Genomic DNA, 21,469 nt, shown 5'->3' on the forward strand with positions numbered 1-21,469 from the left:
TGCAAATACCTTAACTTCTGACCAGGCAAAGTAAGGCTTGCAAACTACACCCAGCTATCTGAGAATGCATTTCCATCTGCATACCTATCAACTGAAAAAGGTAAAGATTTCTCAGTTTCTGAAAAAAAAGCTGCAGATATTTTGGATCAAGCCATTTTAATGCTTTTCCATAAAGGCAAAAGTTCAAAACTTGCAGTCATACAGACAAGATATTCACAGTCCATCAAACCCCAGCATATAGGCCTTGCATTCATAGTTCCCTTTCTAGCCAACAGCCACTTACCCCACATCAACAAATACCTATTTATTTACTCTTTGGTGCAATAAATCCTCTTAGCACACTCCACCAGCCTTCTGGGATGAGGGGCTGGAGGGGGAATTATGCTGTGAACAGTTTTAGTAAGAATAACTCAAACTCACATTTAGACTATAAACTATTCACATGACACTAGAGACCAAAAAAAAGCTAGAGTAAGCAGAGAAATATTCAAGGAACCACCTAATACTGATACATCACAGCCAGTTCTGATCTCTGTATTTCTATCCACTACATAGACTGTTTTCACAGCTTTTTTACTAAGAAAGCAGCAGTGGACTGCAAAAGAGCAAAAAACAGTGGGTTGTTTTCTTTTTCCATAAGCAAGAAGCATTCTGCTAATTAAGTCTAAGTCAAGTGTCAAAAGAGACCACTACATCCAAACACATTTTGAAGTCTTCTAAAAAGCATACTCAAGCCTAGTCACACCACTATTTTGTACTTGATATCCCCTCATGATGAACCTGAACATTTTATTGCATTAAGCGGAGCAAAAAATTTAAGCATATTCTGCAAGAGGTTAAAAGCACACTTAGCACAGCAAAGCTGAAGTCAAAAAGAGTTGCAGCTCTAACTGCTGCATGCATAAGGAAGACTACTTCGACATTATTGGAGCAAAGATACCATGAGCAAGCAGACCAGGAATAAGTCAGTTTTGAAACCCTCTGAACCTTCTGACACAACAAAGTCAAACTGAAGAAAAAACATCCCATAGCAGTAGCAAGGAAAAAGCAACCAACCTTAACTCATAAGCAATCCAGCTTTGTTTAGAATTAGCAGCTTTCAATACCATGCAGTTGCCTTAAGTTCTCTTGCTATAACTTCCCAAAATTACTCTCCTCAGATCCCAGATGCTGGCTAACTGCACAGGGCTTCAATGGACCAGGAATCCAGTGCCTTGCTAGAAGGGCTGGACACTCCCCAGAACAGCTTTGCTACTTGCACTTGTAAGCAATCTCTTCTACCAGAAAGAGTGTGGGCTTGCAAGCATGACAGCTCAGCAGACCTACCAGCAAGAGCAGAGATGTCCATAAGCCATGTCTAAGAGGTTTTACAGTACATGAGCCATCAAGCAACAGGTTGCTTTTTGTTTGTTTTAAAGTCTTTCCTGTTCACCTAAAACACTGACATAGCAGCTGCCACAAAAAAAAAAAAAAAAAGTCTTTTTGCTCCACTGTTCATGGGTAAAACACAGTAGCTACTCTTCTCTCTATCATCTGCTTGAGTAACTGAACACTGAAGTATCTGAGCACAAAGGAAGCCCCAGAAAACAGAACTGAAACATTTGTGGCAGATCTTTGCAACCTGTGCCAGAACAGCTTAAGCTATTCAGAGCAAATCAGACCTTAACATTTAAAATAAAGCTGCTTCACTAAGTATTCTCATAACTCATGTGGAATACTTACTTTTAAGACTCACATCTTTGTTAGCACAGTAAAATAAGGTCCTGTGCTGGAACCAGCAAAATTCCTTCATTGTTACTCAAATGCACTTAAGCTATCTAACCAGTTACCCTTAAGTTAATACATTCAATAGGAAAAGATTCACTTTCCCCCCCTCATAGAAACCCCTTGTGCTCAAGATGAGCAGCAATCTAAGGCTTAGGTGCAACAAAGCTTCTCAAATCCAGGCCATGCTATTTTGGAAGGCAGTGTGAGCTCAGACCCCGCAGGAAACAGACCAGGACTCTTTGCCTCCCGTGGCTCCCACAGCTTCACCACCTCACTGGGAGCACTGCCCTGACTGAGCTGCACGCGTTTAACAACACTGCTGCCCTACTAATTTACCACTTGGTTTGCTGTAAAACTGAGCTTTGTTAAGCCTCGCTGGTATGGAAACAATATACACAGAGTTTTTCTCCATATGGTACCAGGCCAGGTTTTTTTGAGCCAGTTACAGAATCACAGAATCGTTCTCGTTGGAAAAGACCTTTAAGATCATCAAGTACAACCATAACCTAACTCCATCAAGTCCAATGCTTAAACCATGTTCCAAAGCACTCCTAAATGTCTCTTAAACACCTCTAGGGATGGCGATTCAGCCACCTCCCTGGGCAGCCTATTCCACTGTTTAATTACTCTTTCAGTGAAGACATTTTTTCCAATATCCAATCTAAACCTCCCCTGGCACAACTTGACTCCATTTCCTCTTGTCCTATCACTCGTTCCTTGGGAGAAGGCACCAACACCAACCTCATTCCAGCCTCCTTTCAGGCAGTTGTAGAGAATGAGAAGGTCTCCCCTCAGCCTTCTCTTCTCCAGGCTGAACATCCCTAGCTCCTTCAGATGCTCCTTCAAAGCACAGGGCTTGTACTCTTCATGAACTAGGAGAGCCAAGTAAGGTTTCTACCACTCCAGGTGGTTGGAGGCACTGCTCTCCACTCCCAGTGGGTAGGTCAGAGGCCTGGCAGTACTTCAGAGCATATGCAGATTTATCAAGAGTTTTGTGGCATTTCAAGAGCCTGAGTACTGGACAGAAATACAAATTGGTTCTCCTAGCATGAAATAAGGCTGAAAAACCAAGCACCAATGGAGGTACATTCTGAAAAGTATCCAGGAGCCACCTCACTATCAGCAAGTCAGCATCACTGATCTTTATGTGCTCTGCCGGCAGCTCACTCTACAAGAAGACATCTATAGACTGCTATAATCTGCACCTAACAGGTAAGTGCCAGGCACCATACGCTTGCCTTCATCCTCCTCATTCATGTGAAATATTACTTCTAGTAAAATCCCTTTACTGAGACATTCACAGCTGAGTACTGCCCAACACAGACATTACACAAGGGTTACATGACAAGAGTGTTACACAAGCCAGCATGATCCAGTCCCACCGTAATTTTGACTCTTCTGTTTGCCTTGTCCCTTGAGGATTATCGTGCCACAGAACTTTTAAACCATTTATCTAATTTACCATCCACGTTTATTCTAAGAAAAGCCTCAAGATTTTCTAGCATTAAGATTTTACACTTTGCATTTCTGAACCATCTAATAAGGTTTTCCCAGGTTTGAGGGCTGGCATAACCACCAGCATGTTTACCATTTGGGTTGCAAAGCGAATAAAAAGCTCCTCAGTAAGACAACCAACATAGACACTTAGAATACACAAATCTAGCTCTTTCAGTCCAGCCAGGCAAGGGGCACACTGATGAGATGTAAGGAACACACTGGGGAAAAAGCTATTGCCCAGCAGTGATCAGATCACAAGGTCCACAGTGGCAGCACTCATCCCCAACTACACTACACCACTTTTCCTAAACTTATTGCTAATAAACTTCTGTCTTTAACTTTCAACACTCAGGAAGCATTTTTAGAGGATTTCCTGGATTTCATTGTCAACAGACTTACCAAAACCTACAACTATCTTACTGGTAAGACTTACCAGACTTACTATCATAATGTGGTAATTTACACTCAAATTTTATTTAAATCAAGTCAGTGACTTTTTTTTCATCATAGCATTTATAATGCACTCACTGTTGCATTCAGGAGAGCCTGCAAGCCCCTAAAACTCTGATTCATCTTAAACAGTTTCACCCTAGTAAGTGGCCTCTAGATATCCTTCCTTTTGTCTTTCCATCATCAGTTAATATTTTGCATACAAACAGCTAGCAACATCAGATGAAAAGCTTCCAGAATAAGACACCTTGCACATTACAAGAAAATTTATTTCTGTACCCTATTTCAACAGGCAGATTTACACTCACCAAGCTAAAAAATACTAAAAAAAGCACCCATATTTAACTGATTAATTTCGTAACAACTCCAGGAAAGAGCTAGAAACCTAGCAACTCTTCCTCTTCTCTATTTGAGGAATTACCATTGTTCTACCAGCCTAAGCACAGCTGAAGACTGCCACTACCAGAGTGTATTAAAGAGCTTCCTGCTGCCAAGGAGAGTGTTGCAGTGAGGGTGAGACCTCCTGCACAGAAGAGACCCTGTTCCTGCCCCTACAGCAGCTGCAGCCAGAGGAAGTTCCTTCTAACAGGCAAAAAGTTTCACAAGTTACAGGACACCACCACCCTCCTCCTGCAGCATTTAGCAGACTATAGGAGACAGATTTAACAGACAGTGGTACCATGCACCTATCTGTAATAACTTTTCAGAAATTTTAACATTGCCCATACATCTTCAAGTCTCACTCTCTGCCCCACTCAGATTCCCAATAAGCTTTACTAGCAGCAGTGGCTATCAGTTATCTTCCCAGTCTCTCAGTGAATCCTACTAACAACCTGCTATAACTGCTTCCCAAGATGAAAATCTGTCACTGCATATAGCAGGACAAACAGGAAAGGCAGATACCGGCACAAGGAGTAACGGATGTGTTACTTGTACTAATGCCCCACCACGATGAGCAGTGCAAGAGGTAGACCAGACAATTCTGTTTGTCATAAGCTGAGACAGGAACAGAATACTAGGAAATTCATGTCAGAATAATACATAGAGTCAGCACAAGAGAGTATCAACCTCTATAAAGCCCTGACCCTGAGCTAAAGCTTCTTTCCTCCCTGGATTTCCTGAACGCAAGGAAGCCATTAAACCCTGCTGGTCTGTAGACTTCAAGTGTCAGATACTCATGCTTTCCAGGTTCAAGCCACCAACTGGACTATTTCTGGAGAAAACAGCATAGAGGTAAAGTCATACTTTTTTACTCATTTGACTGTTACAGGACAAAAATAAGTTCAGATAAAAAGAAATTCCAGGCCATCCGTTTGAGACCCTCTATGCTATAGTCCACCCAGCTGTTACTGCAGGTAATTACACTGGACTAACACTGTGCACCAGTTCCACCAGCTCAGACCAGAGAAGCACATCACACACATCACATGTACTGGAGTTGCATGAGCTCAGGATCTCATAAGGCACCAAAATAATCTAAAAACCTTCCTAGTTTTGGCTTTTAGCAAGATAGGCAACAGTATAGTGAGCAAAAAAAGAACTTCTCCCCTGTCCCGCAGGAGTTTCCTGGAGGACCAGAAAGCTGTGCTGTACTTCCCACTGCACCAACCTAACCCAACCAGGGGCATGCAGGGCCTGGCAGAGCCCTGAGGGGACCCTCACCCACAGCACCAGGTACTCACAGACATCTGGCTCCGTCCCCAGTGCCAGCACTCTGCTGAAACTGCCCTGGCTCCTCCACTGCGGGTGAGGCTGGACTGGTCATGTGAAAGCGCTTGCCATTTCTAAAGAGATTACACTTAATTAAACCAAGCCCCCTTCCAGCAGTCTTAAAGGGCCTTTTCATACCCCTAAGCTCATCAGGGAGTAGCAGATATACTCCAGGCACCAGCCCCCCAGCCCTGCAGCCCCCAGAGAGAGCATTAACTCTCCCAAGGGCTCCCTTGAGCTTCCCAGCTATCTCCACCATCCTCCTCCCAGCTAAACAGGGGGACAGCTGGGGCCAATAAGGCCAAGGCATCTTGTCCCATCCCACTCTGCTACAACAATTTGAATAAAGTCACCATGATAGAGTGGAGGAGGAAGCTTGCCCATCTTTGGTACACTCAGTACCACAGAGCCAGAAGCACCACTCGTGTTGCAGAGTACGTATTCTAACATCACGCTCACCCTTAGCTACTGATGGTGCCTTGGCTTTGTTTCAGTACCTGTCTACAGCCTGCAGCAGAAACTCACCCTGTAAAGAATCCCTCATGATGTTAGCACAGAGACTGAATACAAAGCCCTGATGTTACAGAAACATTGAGCTGCTTTGCACATGCATTTCTGGGTCAACTTCAGCTGAAACCAAACATGGACACAAGCAAAGACTGTTATCTGAAAATGTTTTACCAGACACAACAGTTTCGGAGGTATCTTATGTAAGAGAAAAAAAATTGCACTTTCCCCACCCATCCCTTGCTCTCTTCACCTATCTGAGAGCCCAGCACCTAAGCTCATTTTACAGAAGTAGTGTCAGTTATTCAGTGGGGACTACTTTTAATGTCATTTCCAACACAGTGAGGCAGATAGGGAGCTCCTGTACGTTTCAGCAATACACTAGTTATAAACACACCCCAACTGTCTGCACCTGCTTTTTGTTAAGATATAACACAGGGCAGTCAGCTATAAATGGTTGATCGAATTTCTGAAGGTACAGAGATGCCCAAGGATCTTGCAGCTTACTGTCTTTCTTATTTAAGTTCCTTTATGTACCCAACCACCATTTGAAACTAGCTCAATATGGCAACCTTCAAACCACTTCAGGTGAACAAGACCCACAACTGCCGTTAAAGCACAAAGAATGTCCACTAACAGTCAGACTCTGCAATAAATGGCAGGTTTACATGAAGCTTACAGTAAAATCTCATCCACTGTTAGCTGAATTCCACATTTCAGCATCATCTACTGAGGGAGATTTCAGTTCATACCTACAATAAAAATAAATTAAAAGCCAGCTGCAGAGGGAGAACAGGATTCTCTGTAAGCAGCCAGTGACAAAAGCAACAAGAGACTAGATACTGCAATCTCAATTAATGGGCTCAACTACTGTTTGAGTTCAGCTTAGCAGAGATGCAGTCTGGGAACACAGAAGGAAGCTCCAGTAACAAGCATCTTCTGACCTGTTCCATTTTTCCCCACCACCACTCCCCTTGCAGAAAGGAAACACACATCACTAGGCTTGAGACCAAAACATGAGGTACTGGCAGCATCCTCCAGATTCTACTGGAAGGTACACATTGCTGCCAGGTGACCCAGAGACCACAGATGTGACCGAGTCCTTGGGTAGAGTCTATCACCACTGGAGTTGTGCAGAGCCCTGTAGCCACATGTGCAATATACTGCTAAGTATATTGCACCCTTACACCCTAAGTATGCCACATGTATTAGTAAGTTCCCCTAGAAAACAAACCCAAACTTCCTTCATTTAAAATGAGGTGGCAGATAGGGCTGAGCAGCACCCTCATCAACAAAACCTCATACTTAGGTCAGCATTTGAAAGAAAGATGACAAAAGAGTGAGCCACCTGATCTGCAGCATGAGTGTCATATAGGAGCAAGCTGGCTGAACAACAGATTGAAGAGGTGGGAGAAGGCTCTGCCAGCTGATGCCCCAGTGGGGCAGAGCTCTCTGCTGGCCCTGCCTGCCCCCCCCCCCCCCCACAGTGTGGCAGGGCCAAGCTGTGCTCACCCCTGTGCGGAAGAGGTGGCTGCTGTGGCACAGCCACACCACACAGTCCTGCTCCAGCACAGGCCAGCATACCCACTCGGGGAAGCAATGGCGCTGAATCTAGTGAGATTTGTGCTCTTGTGTTCTTACTATTTCCCTGTAAAGACACACAGCAGCAAACCAGCTTAGATTCATAAACCGCCGGGGAGCTGCATCCTAAGGAAGTCACACTAGAGCCTCCCCCTCCACTGGTTGCTGCCCCAGCCAGGCGAGAAGTCTCCTTCAAACCACACTCACAGAGCTCACAAGAGGGCTTCAAAAAAGCCTGTTCCTTATGCAAAGAGGCTGATGCTTGTGGTAGCCCTACTTTACAGGCCTGTACACCCACCCTACCCCAACTCTTCATTTTTCTCATAATCAACATTTCAAAAGGTCCAGAGCTGTTTCCTCCAATTAGCACTAACGAGCACACACTAGTAATGCAAGGAGGCAGAGCTGAGGCTATCCCAGTTCTTCTTGCAGGTTGGAGAACCCAGCATTTTAGAACTCAGCAGGCATCACTTATCCAGGGTAACTAGTGATTTGCTTTGGGCAAACAACATCATTAGGAATAGGAGTTCTGCTTTATAAGATTACTAAAGTTACTAATTTAAAACAATTTAAAAAGGAGAGGGAATTCTCTACCCCCTACACAGCACAGTTTCCAAAATAATCAATTATATGTCTCCAAGGAATACAATTCCTTATTAACCAGGCAGATAGTAAGTAGTCATATCCTACCAGTGGTGCTCCAACACCATGGCTGCTAGCAGCTTGCCACCCTGTCTGAGAGCAAACAAGTTTCAGCTTGACAAAAGGAGCTGCAAGATGAGCACACTAAGCCAGTAAAAGAAGTCATGGGTGGATCCCCACACTTACAGTCAAGTATAGATATTGTACACCACTTTATGACACAACTTACTCACAACCTTGTGCAATGGATCAATTCCTCTATTTTTGCCATTTCCTTTCTCGTAAATAGATTCCTCCTGCACCTCCCTTTGCTTTCCTGTAGCTGTTCCAAGCCATTAACACTGCCATTTTCTGTTTCTTTAGAGCTAGTTTGAAGAGGCCCTTAGAATAACTATTTTTATACCTGTTGTTTGACATCGGCTCATGACACCTCCTTAGAGATAACACCCTTTACTAGTCAAAACCCAGAAGCAAAACATCATGGGGAAAAACCCTGCCCCCCTTTTCCACTACACCTGCATCTTCCACTACACCTGCATCAGGAGGTAAAACTTGAAGCAAAATCTAGCCATGTGCTGCCTCCATCATCCAACTTCTACAACCCAGGTAGCTTTGGGTTTTGTTTTGGGGTTTTTTCTTTTGTGCCTGCTACAAGGTAACATTCTGTGTAGAAACAGTATATGCCTGCTATGGCCTCTGCACAATAATAGTAGGGTTGGCAGTTGTACTCTGCATGTCTGAACTTAACCACATCCTTAGCTAAAACCCTTCAACCTAAAGGCAGCCAGCAAGAGTGGGTGTGTTTAAAATGCCAGCAGTGATACGGGTGACATTCCTCACAGCTACTGTGTGTCCTTCCTAAGCAATCCTACTCACAGGTTACAAACAAGTAATTTGTGACCTCCCCCCCGGGTTGTACACTGCACACCAGTGTTAGGATCCTGTCTGCTACTGCAGGAACTGAACCAGCAGCACAGTTGCAGCACTCCCCACCAACACCACCAGAAGCACTTCAGATTTTCCAAGACTCTTAGAGGGCAGCTTTTCCCCCTTCCCCCTAAACTTGCCTTAGTCTAGTACTTCTCTCACAAGTTTCACTCCAAGGGCAGGGGATTTCCCTGTACCCTTTAACAGCTGCAGAGACCCAGTTCAAGGGATTAAGCAGACGAGCCTGGTAGCCAAGATGCACTTCCAGACAGCCAATACGGTTTCCAAACCTTGCATCCAGTGGATGTCTGCCAAAATTACAGGCAGCTATTTTGCTGGAAGGGGCTCAAAACAAGACAGGATGCTAACAAGGAAAGTGTGTGCTGCATAGAGGCACCACATGTACAGTAAGTACTTGAGGTTCATGAGCTCAAATTAAATGAGCATTCCCTATGAAAAGGTCTCTAAATTCACGTACAGTCAAGAATTAACTGAGTGCAAATAAAAACACCTATGCTTAGACACTTCATTACCCATTCAGGAAACTACCTACAAGGAACAGAGTACGAAGATCTCTGTTGTGACTGAGCTCTGCCTTCCGAATGGTTCTTGTGCTTGGAGCAACAAGCCATAAGTGTTCTTATCTGTTTCACATGCTTCTCTGTTCTTCAACCAGACACCTTGCATTTCAGCTTGCTGGTAAAAGAGGAGCAGCTGAACACAGAGCTGCCTGTTTCAGACATCCAAAGCTCTGTCTGGGTGTGGCACATCAAGTTCTTGGCCAGCTTACAGCCCTCACTGAATATCTGAACAATAGCCAGACTTCTAGGAGCTAGAACACAGCCTTACTGTGCGATCTGACTGCCCAGACTATGAGCCATCCCTCCAAATTTAACTGCAGGCACAGTCAAGTGTGAGGGAAAGCTGTTTCATCATCCTGTGATTGAGTTTTATAATTTCCAGTGAGCTAGACAAATCCTGCAACTTCCTTTCAGTACAGGGTCTCATTTAGGCTGGCTGCCCTTTCATATCTATTTAGGTCATGGTTCCCTAAAATACAGGGTTTCCCTGAAACTACTGGGTTCTATACCTCATATTCCATTTCCCCACCAACATCTGCTTCCCTTGGCACCAACCTATTTTAAGTTTTAAATATCTCTGTTGGAACTGTAAAGAGTTTATAAAAGACCACCTTGTGACTTCTTAAGTACCTTTTGTTATTTTAAGCTCCATCTCGTTCAAGCACTTGGCTACACTGCCAGGATAGTCACCAGGCTCCCAGAGGGCGCAGAGGCAGCAGCACCAGCACACACAGGGTGCGGCCCTGCCACCGCCAACCACCCCCAACACCTGCATCCTCCCAGCGTCGTCGGGAGATGAGCACTCCACAGCTATGGCCAGAGACTGCAACAGGCTGACAGCAACTCAGCTGTTATTTTTTTCCAGCAGAACCATTCCTTCAGCTCCACTCACTACCTTCACACTGCAGCACCACTACCAGCAGATTACAGGCAGAGGGAAGGGGGTGATGGCTTCCCATGTTCAGCTGGGCAAGATTACAAAATCACAGAATGGTTTGGGTTGGAAGGGACCTTAAGGATCATCTAGTTCCAACCTAGACCAGGTTGCTCCAAGCCCCATCCAACCTGCCCTTGGACACTTCCAGGGATGGGGCAGCCACAGCTTCTCTGGGCAACCTGTTCCAGTGTCTCACCCCCCTCATACTGAAGAATTTCCTCATGTCTAGCCTGAATCTTCCCTCTTCCAGTTTTAATCCACTACCCCTTGTCTTCTCACTACAAGATGGACCAAGCCATTGAACCACTTCTTACTCCTCACTTCCACACACTCCTGCTTTATCCTTTGCAGTAGCTCTGATACACAACTGCTTGGTGAGATTTATCCCTCATCAAGCCACCCACTATTAGCCCAGTTTCCTACTACAGAGTCAGTCTGCCACAGGGCTGTGTGTTCTGAGGCAGAGCTGCAAGCATTGCTAGGAAGCAACACCTCAGTAACACACTGCCTCAGGACTCTCACAACTTATCATCTTCTGGCCTATGCCAGCATGATGTGGGCAAATGTTTTTTAGAGTCCTACCTGGACATAACAAAAAACATGCTGCACAGATCAACTGCACCAGCAAACAACAGACAAGGGCTTTTAGCATTTGCTTTTGGCAGTTTTTAATCATTGCACTTGACTAACTCTTTGTCCATGTCTCTGCACAACAGATCAGGTTAAGAACTTCCAGTTAGCTACACAACTTTGTAAGTCTTTCCAGCTTACCTTTATCAAGAACTGCTGTTCCACTGTAACAAAAACAAGACCCTGAGCAATCCAATCTAACTTGGAAGATGACCTGACTTTGAAATCAGCCTTGCTCTGAGCATGAGGTCAAACCAGATGACTTCTCTTGCAGCTTAACTTTCTCAATAATTCTAGAAGACTGCAGAAGCTGTTGGTGAACTACCCTCCATTAGCTTTAAAATTTATGCTTTCTTGTACCAAGCAGGCAGGAGCAACTTCCTTACATAGTTTGCAGTTCCAATATTTAGATCAGACTAATGAAATCACTTGGTGACTTGGTTTAGAAGACTGCCTGAATCCTCTCAAGACCAAATTGTTTTCAGATCCTTCCAAACACTGCCAAATCAAAGCTGTCATTAAGGCTATTATAAAAGCATTTCACTGGGAAGTCCTCTATGACCAACTTTACTGATAGCACAGCATTTACAGTCATTTGCAAAGAGATAAGGAAAAACTTGAAAGAACAGAGTAATGCAGCACCCAGTCCCAAGATAAAAAGGAGTCACATTAACATGCACACACACACACACCCTCCCAGACTGAGGGAACCAGCTTATTGACAAGTAAGCTATGATGCAGTGAACCTTAAGTTTGAAATACCTTACAGGAGCTTGGGGTGTTCTAAATAAAGAGACAACCAACAAGCAGCTTTTTTTTTTATAGTATGAAAGAGAAGACAGACTTGCAGAACAAATTCAAAGCTTAGCCAGGTCACCTCCTCTGACGAAGCTACCTTTGGTGCTTAGTGGCAGAAGAGACTTTGCACAGAGGTGAACCAAGCACAGAGCAAGTAACAAAGACTACATATTAAATGTCAGAACAGAAACAGCAAGAAACAGGAAAGCCTTCTGCCAGATTTCTACTTGATTACTTAGCATTTGTCAGAACAAACAAAGATATGACACTATCTCCTCTGTATAATGCTGAAGCAAGTATTGCTCAGGACATCTCATCTCCAGTTGATTGCTCTGACCTTTTGGTGATTTGGCAGTTACTTAGTCCTTCTATTTGCTCTATCTTTTGATAGAGAGATTCAAGACAGACACTACAGTGATACATTCTTACAACTGAAGATGCTGACATGTATTCTTGTTCTAAAAAGATCTCTACCCTATTCTGTTGGGCTTGCAAAAGAGTATTCAAAGTGAGCATAATACCTCACATTGCAGCTTGCAGTCAACCTTCAACTTGAGATGCTAGTAATATACCACAGAGCAAGATAAAACAAACAAACAAAAAAAACAACTTAGGGGTTTTTGAGCTTTAACTCACTTCTGCATGTGTGGCTGTCACAACACTCCAGGTACTGCCCATCAGTGCAGAAGACATTGGCATCTATAGATTTCACATGGCCTAAAACACTTACAGTAGCAAGTCAGCAAAAGATGAGCAGGAAAATTCTGAGCCTAGAACTTGCTGCTTCCCAGTTTGTCATGGCTGGGACAGAATAGCATCAGTTTGAGGTACAGTTTAGTGCTTTAAGCCAACCAAAGATTACATCAGCAGGCAGTAAACACTTGGATATTTCTGAACACCAAGTTCAGGTAACAGAAGCTCCTTGATTGCTTTTTGGAACAAAGGAGTGTTATAGCAGCAAGAAAAGCTTGTTATCTCAGTATTCCAGGAAAGAGTAAAGTCACAGTCCAGCTCCTGCACCAAAGGCAGCACAACGGAGCTGCAGGCTGGAGAACAACACCACATTGGTTATTCAAGTTTTTTCTTGGTTTAGAGTGGTAAAGTGTTTTACGCTGCAGAATAAGAACCCTCTCAAAGTCCATCACCTTCCCAACTGTGGACTTTTAACTGTGGACTATTATAAGCAATACTAGCTTTTTCTGACCGCCATTATTCAAGCTACTCGTAACCTTAGTTTTCAGGCAGCTCACAAAATGAGCAGTTCATTCATACAGCAGCTTCTGGTTCTCTAGGTGACTGTGGATATTGTCTAGAACATAATAATTTTACTGTTCTCTGCTTCCTGTGTTTCACTAATGCAAACAAATTCACCAATTGAGTGGTTCTTGATGAAAAATACATATACTGCAACAAAAAATCCAGCTGTTCATATAGTACTTTTTCAGAAACAGAAGAGAGGTTTCTCAGCTTGAGGTAAGCTCAGATCCTGGTTTTTCACTAAGGATAAGTGTAGCCACAGAGCACTGAGCAGTTGGAGTTTGTCAGCAGTAGAACTGCCTTCCTTACAGACTGCCTTCAGAATCCCTTGCTGCCATTCTGCAAATCCTGTGGAATACAATTGTTTTATGAAGATAGAAAGTTCTGGATTTTAATAGAGGGAAAAAAAAACAACACACAACCAGAACCCTCTTGTCCATCCAGCAGCCAGCCTGAAAAGACATTTAGTGTAGTGAGGAAATATTTCAGAACAGCATACTAAGAGGGTGAAAAAAAAAAAAAAAAATCATTCCTTATCATTCTTAGAAACATTATGAACCAAAAGCAACACCTCCTGCAGGTGGGGGACACTGAAAGCTTTGACACTTCACCCTTAATTTGTCACTTTTCTGCACTATAACCAAGCACAGAATCAATACTGGAGAGTCAAGTTCAGCACAGCTATGGCAAGGAAAGATTTATCCCAGAAGTCCATTCTTTATTAGCCTGTATGTGGGAAATGCTCGTGACACTGTGTTACAAAAAAACATGCATTTACTAAACAGTGTGACTAAGTAATCAATCAGACTGAGGTGGCAGATTTTTTGATTTTTTTCCTAGGTTTCCTAATCATTGCTGGCAGAGGAAAGAGCCTGTTATCCCATTCTTGCCTAATTGTATGTTCTTCTACAAAGCTGATCAGATTTGGAGTTTTTTCATCCATTCCTCCTTCAGGGGCATCCTTGTGTCTTTGTCTGTAGTTATTAATCAACCAGCAATGGCCAAAGAGAGAGAAACCTAGCACAGCCAATTGTTCCTATTTCTTAGCCTAGGAATGGGATGAGAACCAAACATCACTCCTTCATCCAAAGACAGTATTTTTTAACAGGTTCCTCAGAACAGCAGCAGCTTCAGAGATGTTGGAACAACTAGGAAAAAGCACTTTGCAGAAGCCATACTGTTAAAAACCTCTTAAAAGAGTGTTTGCTCCTCATTCAATACGAGTTCAACAAGCTGCTATGCAAAGGCCAGGAATCTGTGACTGCCCCAGAACTGTACTGCAGGATCACACATTCACACCACTAAAGATACTGTAGCTGCACAGGAATGAAGCAGCACTAAATCACTCCTGCCAATCTAAGGTCCAACCCTCTGCAATTTCAGGTTTTAAACTTCCAAACAGTTCCAACTGATCCTGTGGTTTTACAACCAAGCCTGCCAGTGACTGTCTCTTCTTACATCCCTGCCACGCATTTGATGCACAATCTTTAAAAAATTACAGTAAGAGTCAGCATTAGCTGCTGGTGTCAGAAGGGTGGGTTTCACACCCACAATTTCCGAAACATTTGAATGCTCCACCTAGAAACAGCCACAGAAGCATTACAGAGATTTGCCCCAAAGAGTAGCCTTGCACAAATCTGAACTTCAGAAGTTTCAGATGGGACAAAACCAAACTCCTTTGACGCATTATTACTGGCTGCGCTATGCAAATTCCTGCTGTTCCCAAACACCCCTAGGGAAAAGCAAGCAATTAACTGCCTGCTTACTAGTGCTCAATTTACATCAGTTAATTGCCCTGGATTATTCCTGGGCAGGGAGGGATTTCCTCTTTTCCAACAGCACGTCTGAAGCAGCAGAGAATCCTCACAGGGTGATGATGATTTCTAGCACAATCATTCAGCAGACAGACAGAGCCTAGGAGGCTGGGGGGGACCTGAGAAGTTAATGGCGAGATCTGGAACTCCTTTTCAAGCAGACCCCATTGTAGTCCTCAGAACGGCGATTAAACACAGATAACAGCTTTATTGTGCAAATTCAGGGAGGCCCTTTCGCTGCACAGAAGGGGAGGAAAAAAAAAAGAAAAAAATAAGTCAGCCAAATAAGGTTGTTTGAGCTGCACCAAGGCAGGAAAGGGTCCAGGAGATGACGTAGCTAGAGGAAGCTTTTAGTCAGTTTCCTTTATAACCTGGAGCAGGGCCAAGGCTACCTCTTCCAGAGGAGTTTCTCTGAAAAGTGTCAGTTGCTCAGCACGGACATGCAGAGCCGAGCGCCTCAGGGAGGGTCCCGTGTGTCCCGTCCGCCCCCCCCCCCCCCCCGCCGCCACACACCCAGCTGCACCAGAAGCAGTCAGGAGGTATTAGAATCACTCGGTTTCAGCCCTTCAGCTCCCATTCATGTAGCTACCTAGGGACTGCAGCGAGCTGTGCCGGGGATTTCACTTCAGAGCAGACATCACACGTGAAACAACTGAAACAAGTTTCCTCTAGAGGCAGTGATGCCATTTCCTGTCAAAAAAAGGACTCCATATTAAGACATCTTATGAACCAGCCTCATGCGGAAAGCAAGAATTGTAATTAATCTTCAGGGGTGATTAATCAAACGAGGCACCCCAAGGAAAGTACTGCAAACCCTTGCATCTCCAAAAGGGTACTACTACCTGTCAATGTTAGGGGGACAAGATGCTTGCAAGGAGTGAGTGATAACCAACCCAACATCAGGCACTTTTTTCACCATAGGATTCTTACAGCAGAAGCAGCAGATCTAAAGCCTTCCTCGAGCTCCTTTCATTATGCGCATCTCATCAACCTGCTTCTTGCTCACCTGCTTCAAGCAACAAATTAAAAGGTCAAAAATGAAAGAACAAACTTTACTAACACATTTAATCTTCTGGAACCTCTTGTGTGATAAGCACTCTTGGGCCTAACAGAGTCACTTTAAAGTTTTAAGAGCAGGGCCGTAACTACCAATTCAGTTGAGGCACTCAGCGTAGTTCTTGCTCACCACAGACTGAAGCCACTATAATTGCTGTTTCCTGCACAACACTGCCAGTTAGGTGCAAGGCTTTCCATAAGGGCAAGCGAGATTTTACCAGTACATAAAAACCAAGTGGATATTAGGTTTGTCAATTGTATTCTTTAAACTCCCTGGGCCCAGAAGCACCCAACAGAAGCTTTTTCTCACTGTCACTGCTTAACTGCTTCATGTGCATAAGAGGTAAAAGTGTCAGTTGCTCAGCAGGGACATGCAGAGCCCAGCACCTCAGGGAGGGTCCCACGTGTCGTGTGTCCGCCCTCCCCCAACTTTGCTATCTTGCATAGCCTGAGAACCAAGCTAGGGTGCAAAGGCCCTTCCTGATTTGTAAAATCCCAATGTAGGTATAAAGCTACAGCTAATTAATTGTATACCAGTCCAGTAACTTACTTGGTTCCACTGTACACTCAGCTAAAATAGTTTTAGCTATTGTTGTTTCTGAAGTACAAAGCCACCAGAAATTCTCCAAAAGAGGCAACACAGGTGTCTGTGTAAAGCAAGGTCTTTAGGGACTCTCAAACATGCCTTTTTACAGCAATTCCATGTATGCAAGAGCATTAGAAGAAAGGTACTGAGTTTGCCTAACAAGCTAGCACCAATGACACACTAAAGCCTAACTTTCATCAAGGCTCCCAAGCTTCCCAAAGGAGAGGAGGAGATGTAACACCAAAGGGTTGGTTCTCTGATAAAGACAGAAGGCACCTGGAATGCGTCTAGTGCTCCCTCATAGCACAACAGAATTCAAATCCAGGACTTCAACATGAAAATGTCCATTGATTACAAGTCATGGTTTCCATCACTGTTCACCTTTCAAAACCTCTTGCAAATTTCAAAAGGAAAAAAAAACAAAAGAATCACCCAAAGCAGTGTAACGCTCAGCTCACAGCAGCCTTTGTTAGCAAGTAGCTACATATGAAAAAAAAGGTAACTATCCAGAGGACCTTCCCAATACCTATCCCAGCCTCTCAGTTACTTTCTTCTAACCAGACCTATGCAGTTCCAAAGAACAAACGGAGATAGGCTTCAAGGACCTTTGGAGTCCAACTGAGAATTAGAACCATCAAATTAAGGTACAGAGAGGGTCTCTGAAGGCCCCGATAGCCATTACTACACTGAGCTTTCAAAGTAATAAGGAGAAAGGTAACAGCAGAAAAGACTTAAAAAAAAAAAATCTTAAAGAGCATCACAGAGCTGAGACCTATGACTCTCACTGTTGTTTTGTGCCCAAGACTTCACACTTGTCCAAGGTGGTTTTGTCTGCAGTAACACTTTGCCTCAGAAACCTGGAGATTTATGTTCTGAGCAGAGGTAAGCACTTAGTTCTGCTAATAAAATAAGGAGTCGACTTAGTTATATCTTACTTTGAAGCTTTCTGTGTTCACAAGATTAGCTTTGATTGAACCCATTTCTCCATAGCAAGTAAAGATTGCATTACCTAAACCAGAACTGCTCAAGTCCTCATGATAGCACAGTTGGACACACGTCTCATAAATGACAGATGTGCACATTTCAAGATCTCAGTGGTGATCTCATTCATCTAGCCAAGAAGTAAGTACATTCATAGCAAAACAGTTAATGAATCGTGATACAGCAATGTTGCTTTTTCTAATTGCTGAAAATACAGTGAAGCATCCACCCATTCAATGGACACGACTGGTACAAAAAGGTTGCTTTCCCTCCCACTCCTCCAACTAGGATGGTTTTGTCATACTAAAGTTCAAGTGATTAACTATAGCGCTTGGACTAGCCATCAACTCCACAGCTCATTCACTTCTGTCAGGATTTGGAACAGAGTGTGACTTCCAGCTCTGCCCAGCCCGAAATGACTCAGAGAGACCAGAGCACTAGACAGTAAGCATGAGATCAGAGCCTGCTCATGGCCAATAAACAGATTTCTCACAACTGGGGAAAGACTTCAGAGCTTGACAATCACTTGCAAGAGGCGCTTGCACTCAACTGCTTCCACCCTTCTGTAATACAAGGTGCTGGGGGGAGTTATATGCACTCTGACATATGTTTTAACTGTTTACATCTTGCAAACTTTTCAGAACCAAAAAATACAAACCAGAGTTGGTTGCTTAATTCTAAGATCACGCCAGATAAATCAGTAGAGCTTTCCCATGTAGAGCACGGCAAGATTATAAAGCCAATCCATGAAGGGCTTTCTAATGTAGCCTACAAGGCCTCCAGCAACCAAATCCCCTAACTGTGGAGACATTACACTTCCCAAGAGCAAATCATGTGCCACCAGTTCAAAGGTTAGCAGAGTTAATCTTGGATTCCTATTAATAGTGCACCAAAGCATGGTGCCACTTGCAGCAAATCTCACATAACAAAACTGCAATCTCTAGCTAGATGTGTTAACATTTAGCCTAGCTTAAGAAGGAGTACGGGACCCAGAACTCAACAGGTTTTGCTGCTCAAGCCATGCAGCAGCATGTTCTGTAAGCTTGGTGAGATGAATGATAAGAGCTACCAAACACTTTAGACACAAATGTTTTTCCTGCCCAGCCAGAACTGTTCCCTAGAACATTTCCTCCATCTGTCTTCTTCACAATGGATTTATTTTTGTGATGAAGCCCACATATAGCTACATCTAACTGCTCAAGTTTCACCCACATCTGACCTTAATCGAGGAAAGCTACTTGCATTTTCCTGATTTGTTAATTAAGTAGCTACTAACAAATCTTAAGCTAGCATGATAGTGGTCCTGTTTCTTTCACATGCAGAAGTGATTACAGTTATGCCAGCATATCCTGTTCCTGCACAGCTCAAGAAATAATGTTTAAAATATTATTTCAGTTGGGTCTGCAACTAGGGCAGATGGGGCAGGAAACCAAAGGCTGACAGAGTAGGAGGCCCTGCAGCTCCACAGGCACAAACATCTGAACCGCGTCCTGTGGTGCCCAGCACACAGGCGCACAGCAAAGCACTTGAAGGTTTCTTATCTGTTCCAGTTCTGAAAAACTCCGAAAGCAGAACTGCTCTGTCAGAACCAGAAAGCAGCAGACTGAAAACGTGAATCCAGTCTAGGGCGTGTCTGCAGATACAGAGGCTGCAACAAGCACCTCACACCCAGTGCAGGGGCCAAGCATTAGGCTTCAGCCTCAGTGGGAACCTGCTTCAGGAGCATCCACAACACGATCAGGATTTCTTGGCCGATTCACATGAAAAGAAGTCACTCATCACAACTATAAAACTCTCAGGCTAAGAGGTCTCAACAGCCTTTTACACAAAAGTCTCCTAACGTGAGATGCTTCTGTTAGTTACACTGAACTTCTTGCCTAATTTTTAAGTAAATCTTCAGTAGTCATTGCTATTTTTCGAAGAAAAGACTTTCTAAAGCTTTAGAATATACTACCTTAACCTTTAAGTGTCTTGAGTTTGATATCCTTTAAGTTGCTGACATTTAAAAAACATAACCCAGCTATCATCTCAGAGAACTGGCATTTCAGACAGCAAGAAAAGCAGAAGTCAGTCAAAATGGCATTTAGTATTTATTTAAAAGTAATAAAGTTAAACAATCTTAAAAAAAAACACAACAAACCAAACAACAAAAAAAACACACAAAACCAGCAAAACACCACAGGGTGTATTCCATTTCAGCTTCCACTTGCATATGGGTGGGTTCTTGGTTAGGGTTTTTTTTATTCCTTTATGTAAACCACAGACTCTCAGCTTAAACAGTAAATGTTCGTAGGCCCTTTCAGATCACTCCCTGTAAGGAAATGTTCAGAGCCTTACCAGCCTGCTCCTTCCTGTTTTATCAATGAAGGGCTAGGACCAATTCTTTTACTCCAACCAGGAGGTATTAAATGGAAAAACCCCATGTTGCTCATTAGTCACCGAGCTCCTGCTGTGCAAAGCAGAGTCAAGTACAGACTTGACCAGACTTTCTGAAGTACCGAGATCTCTCCAGTCAAGAAATACTTCAAGTCAAGCTGGGACAAGGCGCCCTAGCAACTCAAGCTGACTAATTACAAGTTGTGAAAACCCAGCTTCTCGTCACAGGGCACCACGAGAGGCAGCCACACGGTAGATTAGCTCCCCAACAGCTCCTGCAGCGTCCCCGCGCCGCGGGCACCGCTCCCCGAGCCCCCGCTCCGGGCGGCCCGGGAGGGGCCCCGGCCCGGCCCCTCGGGCGGGGCGCGGCGGGGCCGGGAGCGGAGCCCAAGATGGAGGGGCGGGTGGCTCCGCTCCCGCGCTCCCCAGGACGCCCTCCCGCCCCCCCCTCATTCCCTCCCTCCGGTGAGGCCGCCGGCACCCCCGGGCCTCGCTGCCGGCAGCGGCCGCCCCCGGACGGGGCGCGGGCAGGAAGAGCCCCCCGGGCAGCCCAGCCGGGCAGGGCCCCGCGGCGCCGCCGGCCCCTCCCGCCGCAAGGCCCGGGCCCGCCACACCCGCCCAGCCCCGCTCGGGGCTCCCGCGCCGGGGCGCCCCGCTCCGCACCCACCGTTTTCGGCATCTTCCCTACGGTCTGGGCACGGCAGGTCGCTCCTCCTGCGCCGCTGGGGCTCTCCGCGGGCTCCGCGCTGCTTCTAACGGGACTCCGCGCCGCGCCTCTCCGCCCGCCCGCCCCCGCGCGAGACCCGCCCGCCCGGCCCCGCCCCCGGCCCGGCCCGGCCCGGCCCGCAGCCCGCCCGGCCCTGCGGCGCCGCGGCCCCGCCGAAGCGAGCCTGGCCGGGCGGCCCGGGAGCGGCTGGGCGGCTCGGGGCCACCGGGCAGAACCCGGGGCCCTGCCGCGCCCCAGCAACTGGGTGCCGAGAAAACCCGAAGGCTGGAAGTTATTTACCTATTAGATGTCACTGGGAGTTCTGGTCATTGCTAAAAGGGTTTTTTAAAAATAATGCTGTTTTATGCACGATGGCTCTGTTCAAAGACCTCAGCGCTGACAGGTGATAGCATCATGGAATCCCAGACTGCTTTAGATTGGAAGGGGCCTTAAAGATCACCCAGTCCCAACCCCCTGCATGGGCAGGGACACCTCCCACCAGCCCAGGCTGCTCCAAGCCCCATCCAACCTGCCCTTCAACACTGCCAGGGATGGGGCAGCCACAGCTTCCCTGGGCAGCCTGGGCCAGGCTCTCACCAGCCCCACAGGAAGTAATTTATTCCTAATATCTAAGTCTACTTTCTTTCAGCTTAAAAGCATCACCCC

General features: G+C 45.2%; 1 protein-coding gene across 1 annotated transcript in view; it reads right to left on the minus strand.

Annotated features, from left to right (window-relative positions):
• MSN (moesin) overlaps positions 1–20,872 on the minus strand; it is a 38,972-nt gene extending 18,100 nt beyond the window's left edge. The window contains exon 1 of the mRNA XM_051630270.1: positions 20,765–20,872. Within this exon, the coding sequence (XP_051486230.1) occupies positions 20,765–20,776 (12 nt within the window). The 5' untranslated portion in view covers positions 20,777–20,872. The remainder of the gene's footprint in view (positions 1–20,764) is intronic.
• Between the last annotated feature and the right edge of the window lie 597 nt (positions 20,873–21,469).

Source organism: Apus apus, chromosome 12 (genome assembly GCF_020740795.1).
Source record: "Apus apus isolate bApuApu2 chromosome 12, bApuApu2.pri.cur, whole genome shotgun sequence".
Classification (NCBI taxonomy): Eukaryota; Metazoa; Chordata; class Aves; order Apodiformes; family Apodidae; genus Apus; species Apus apus.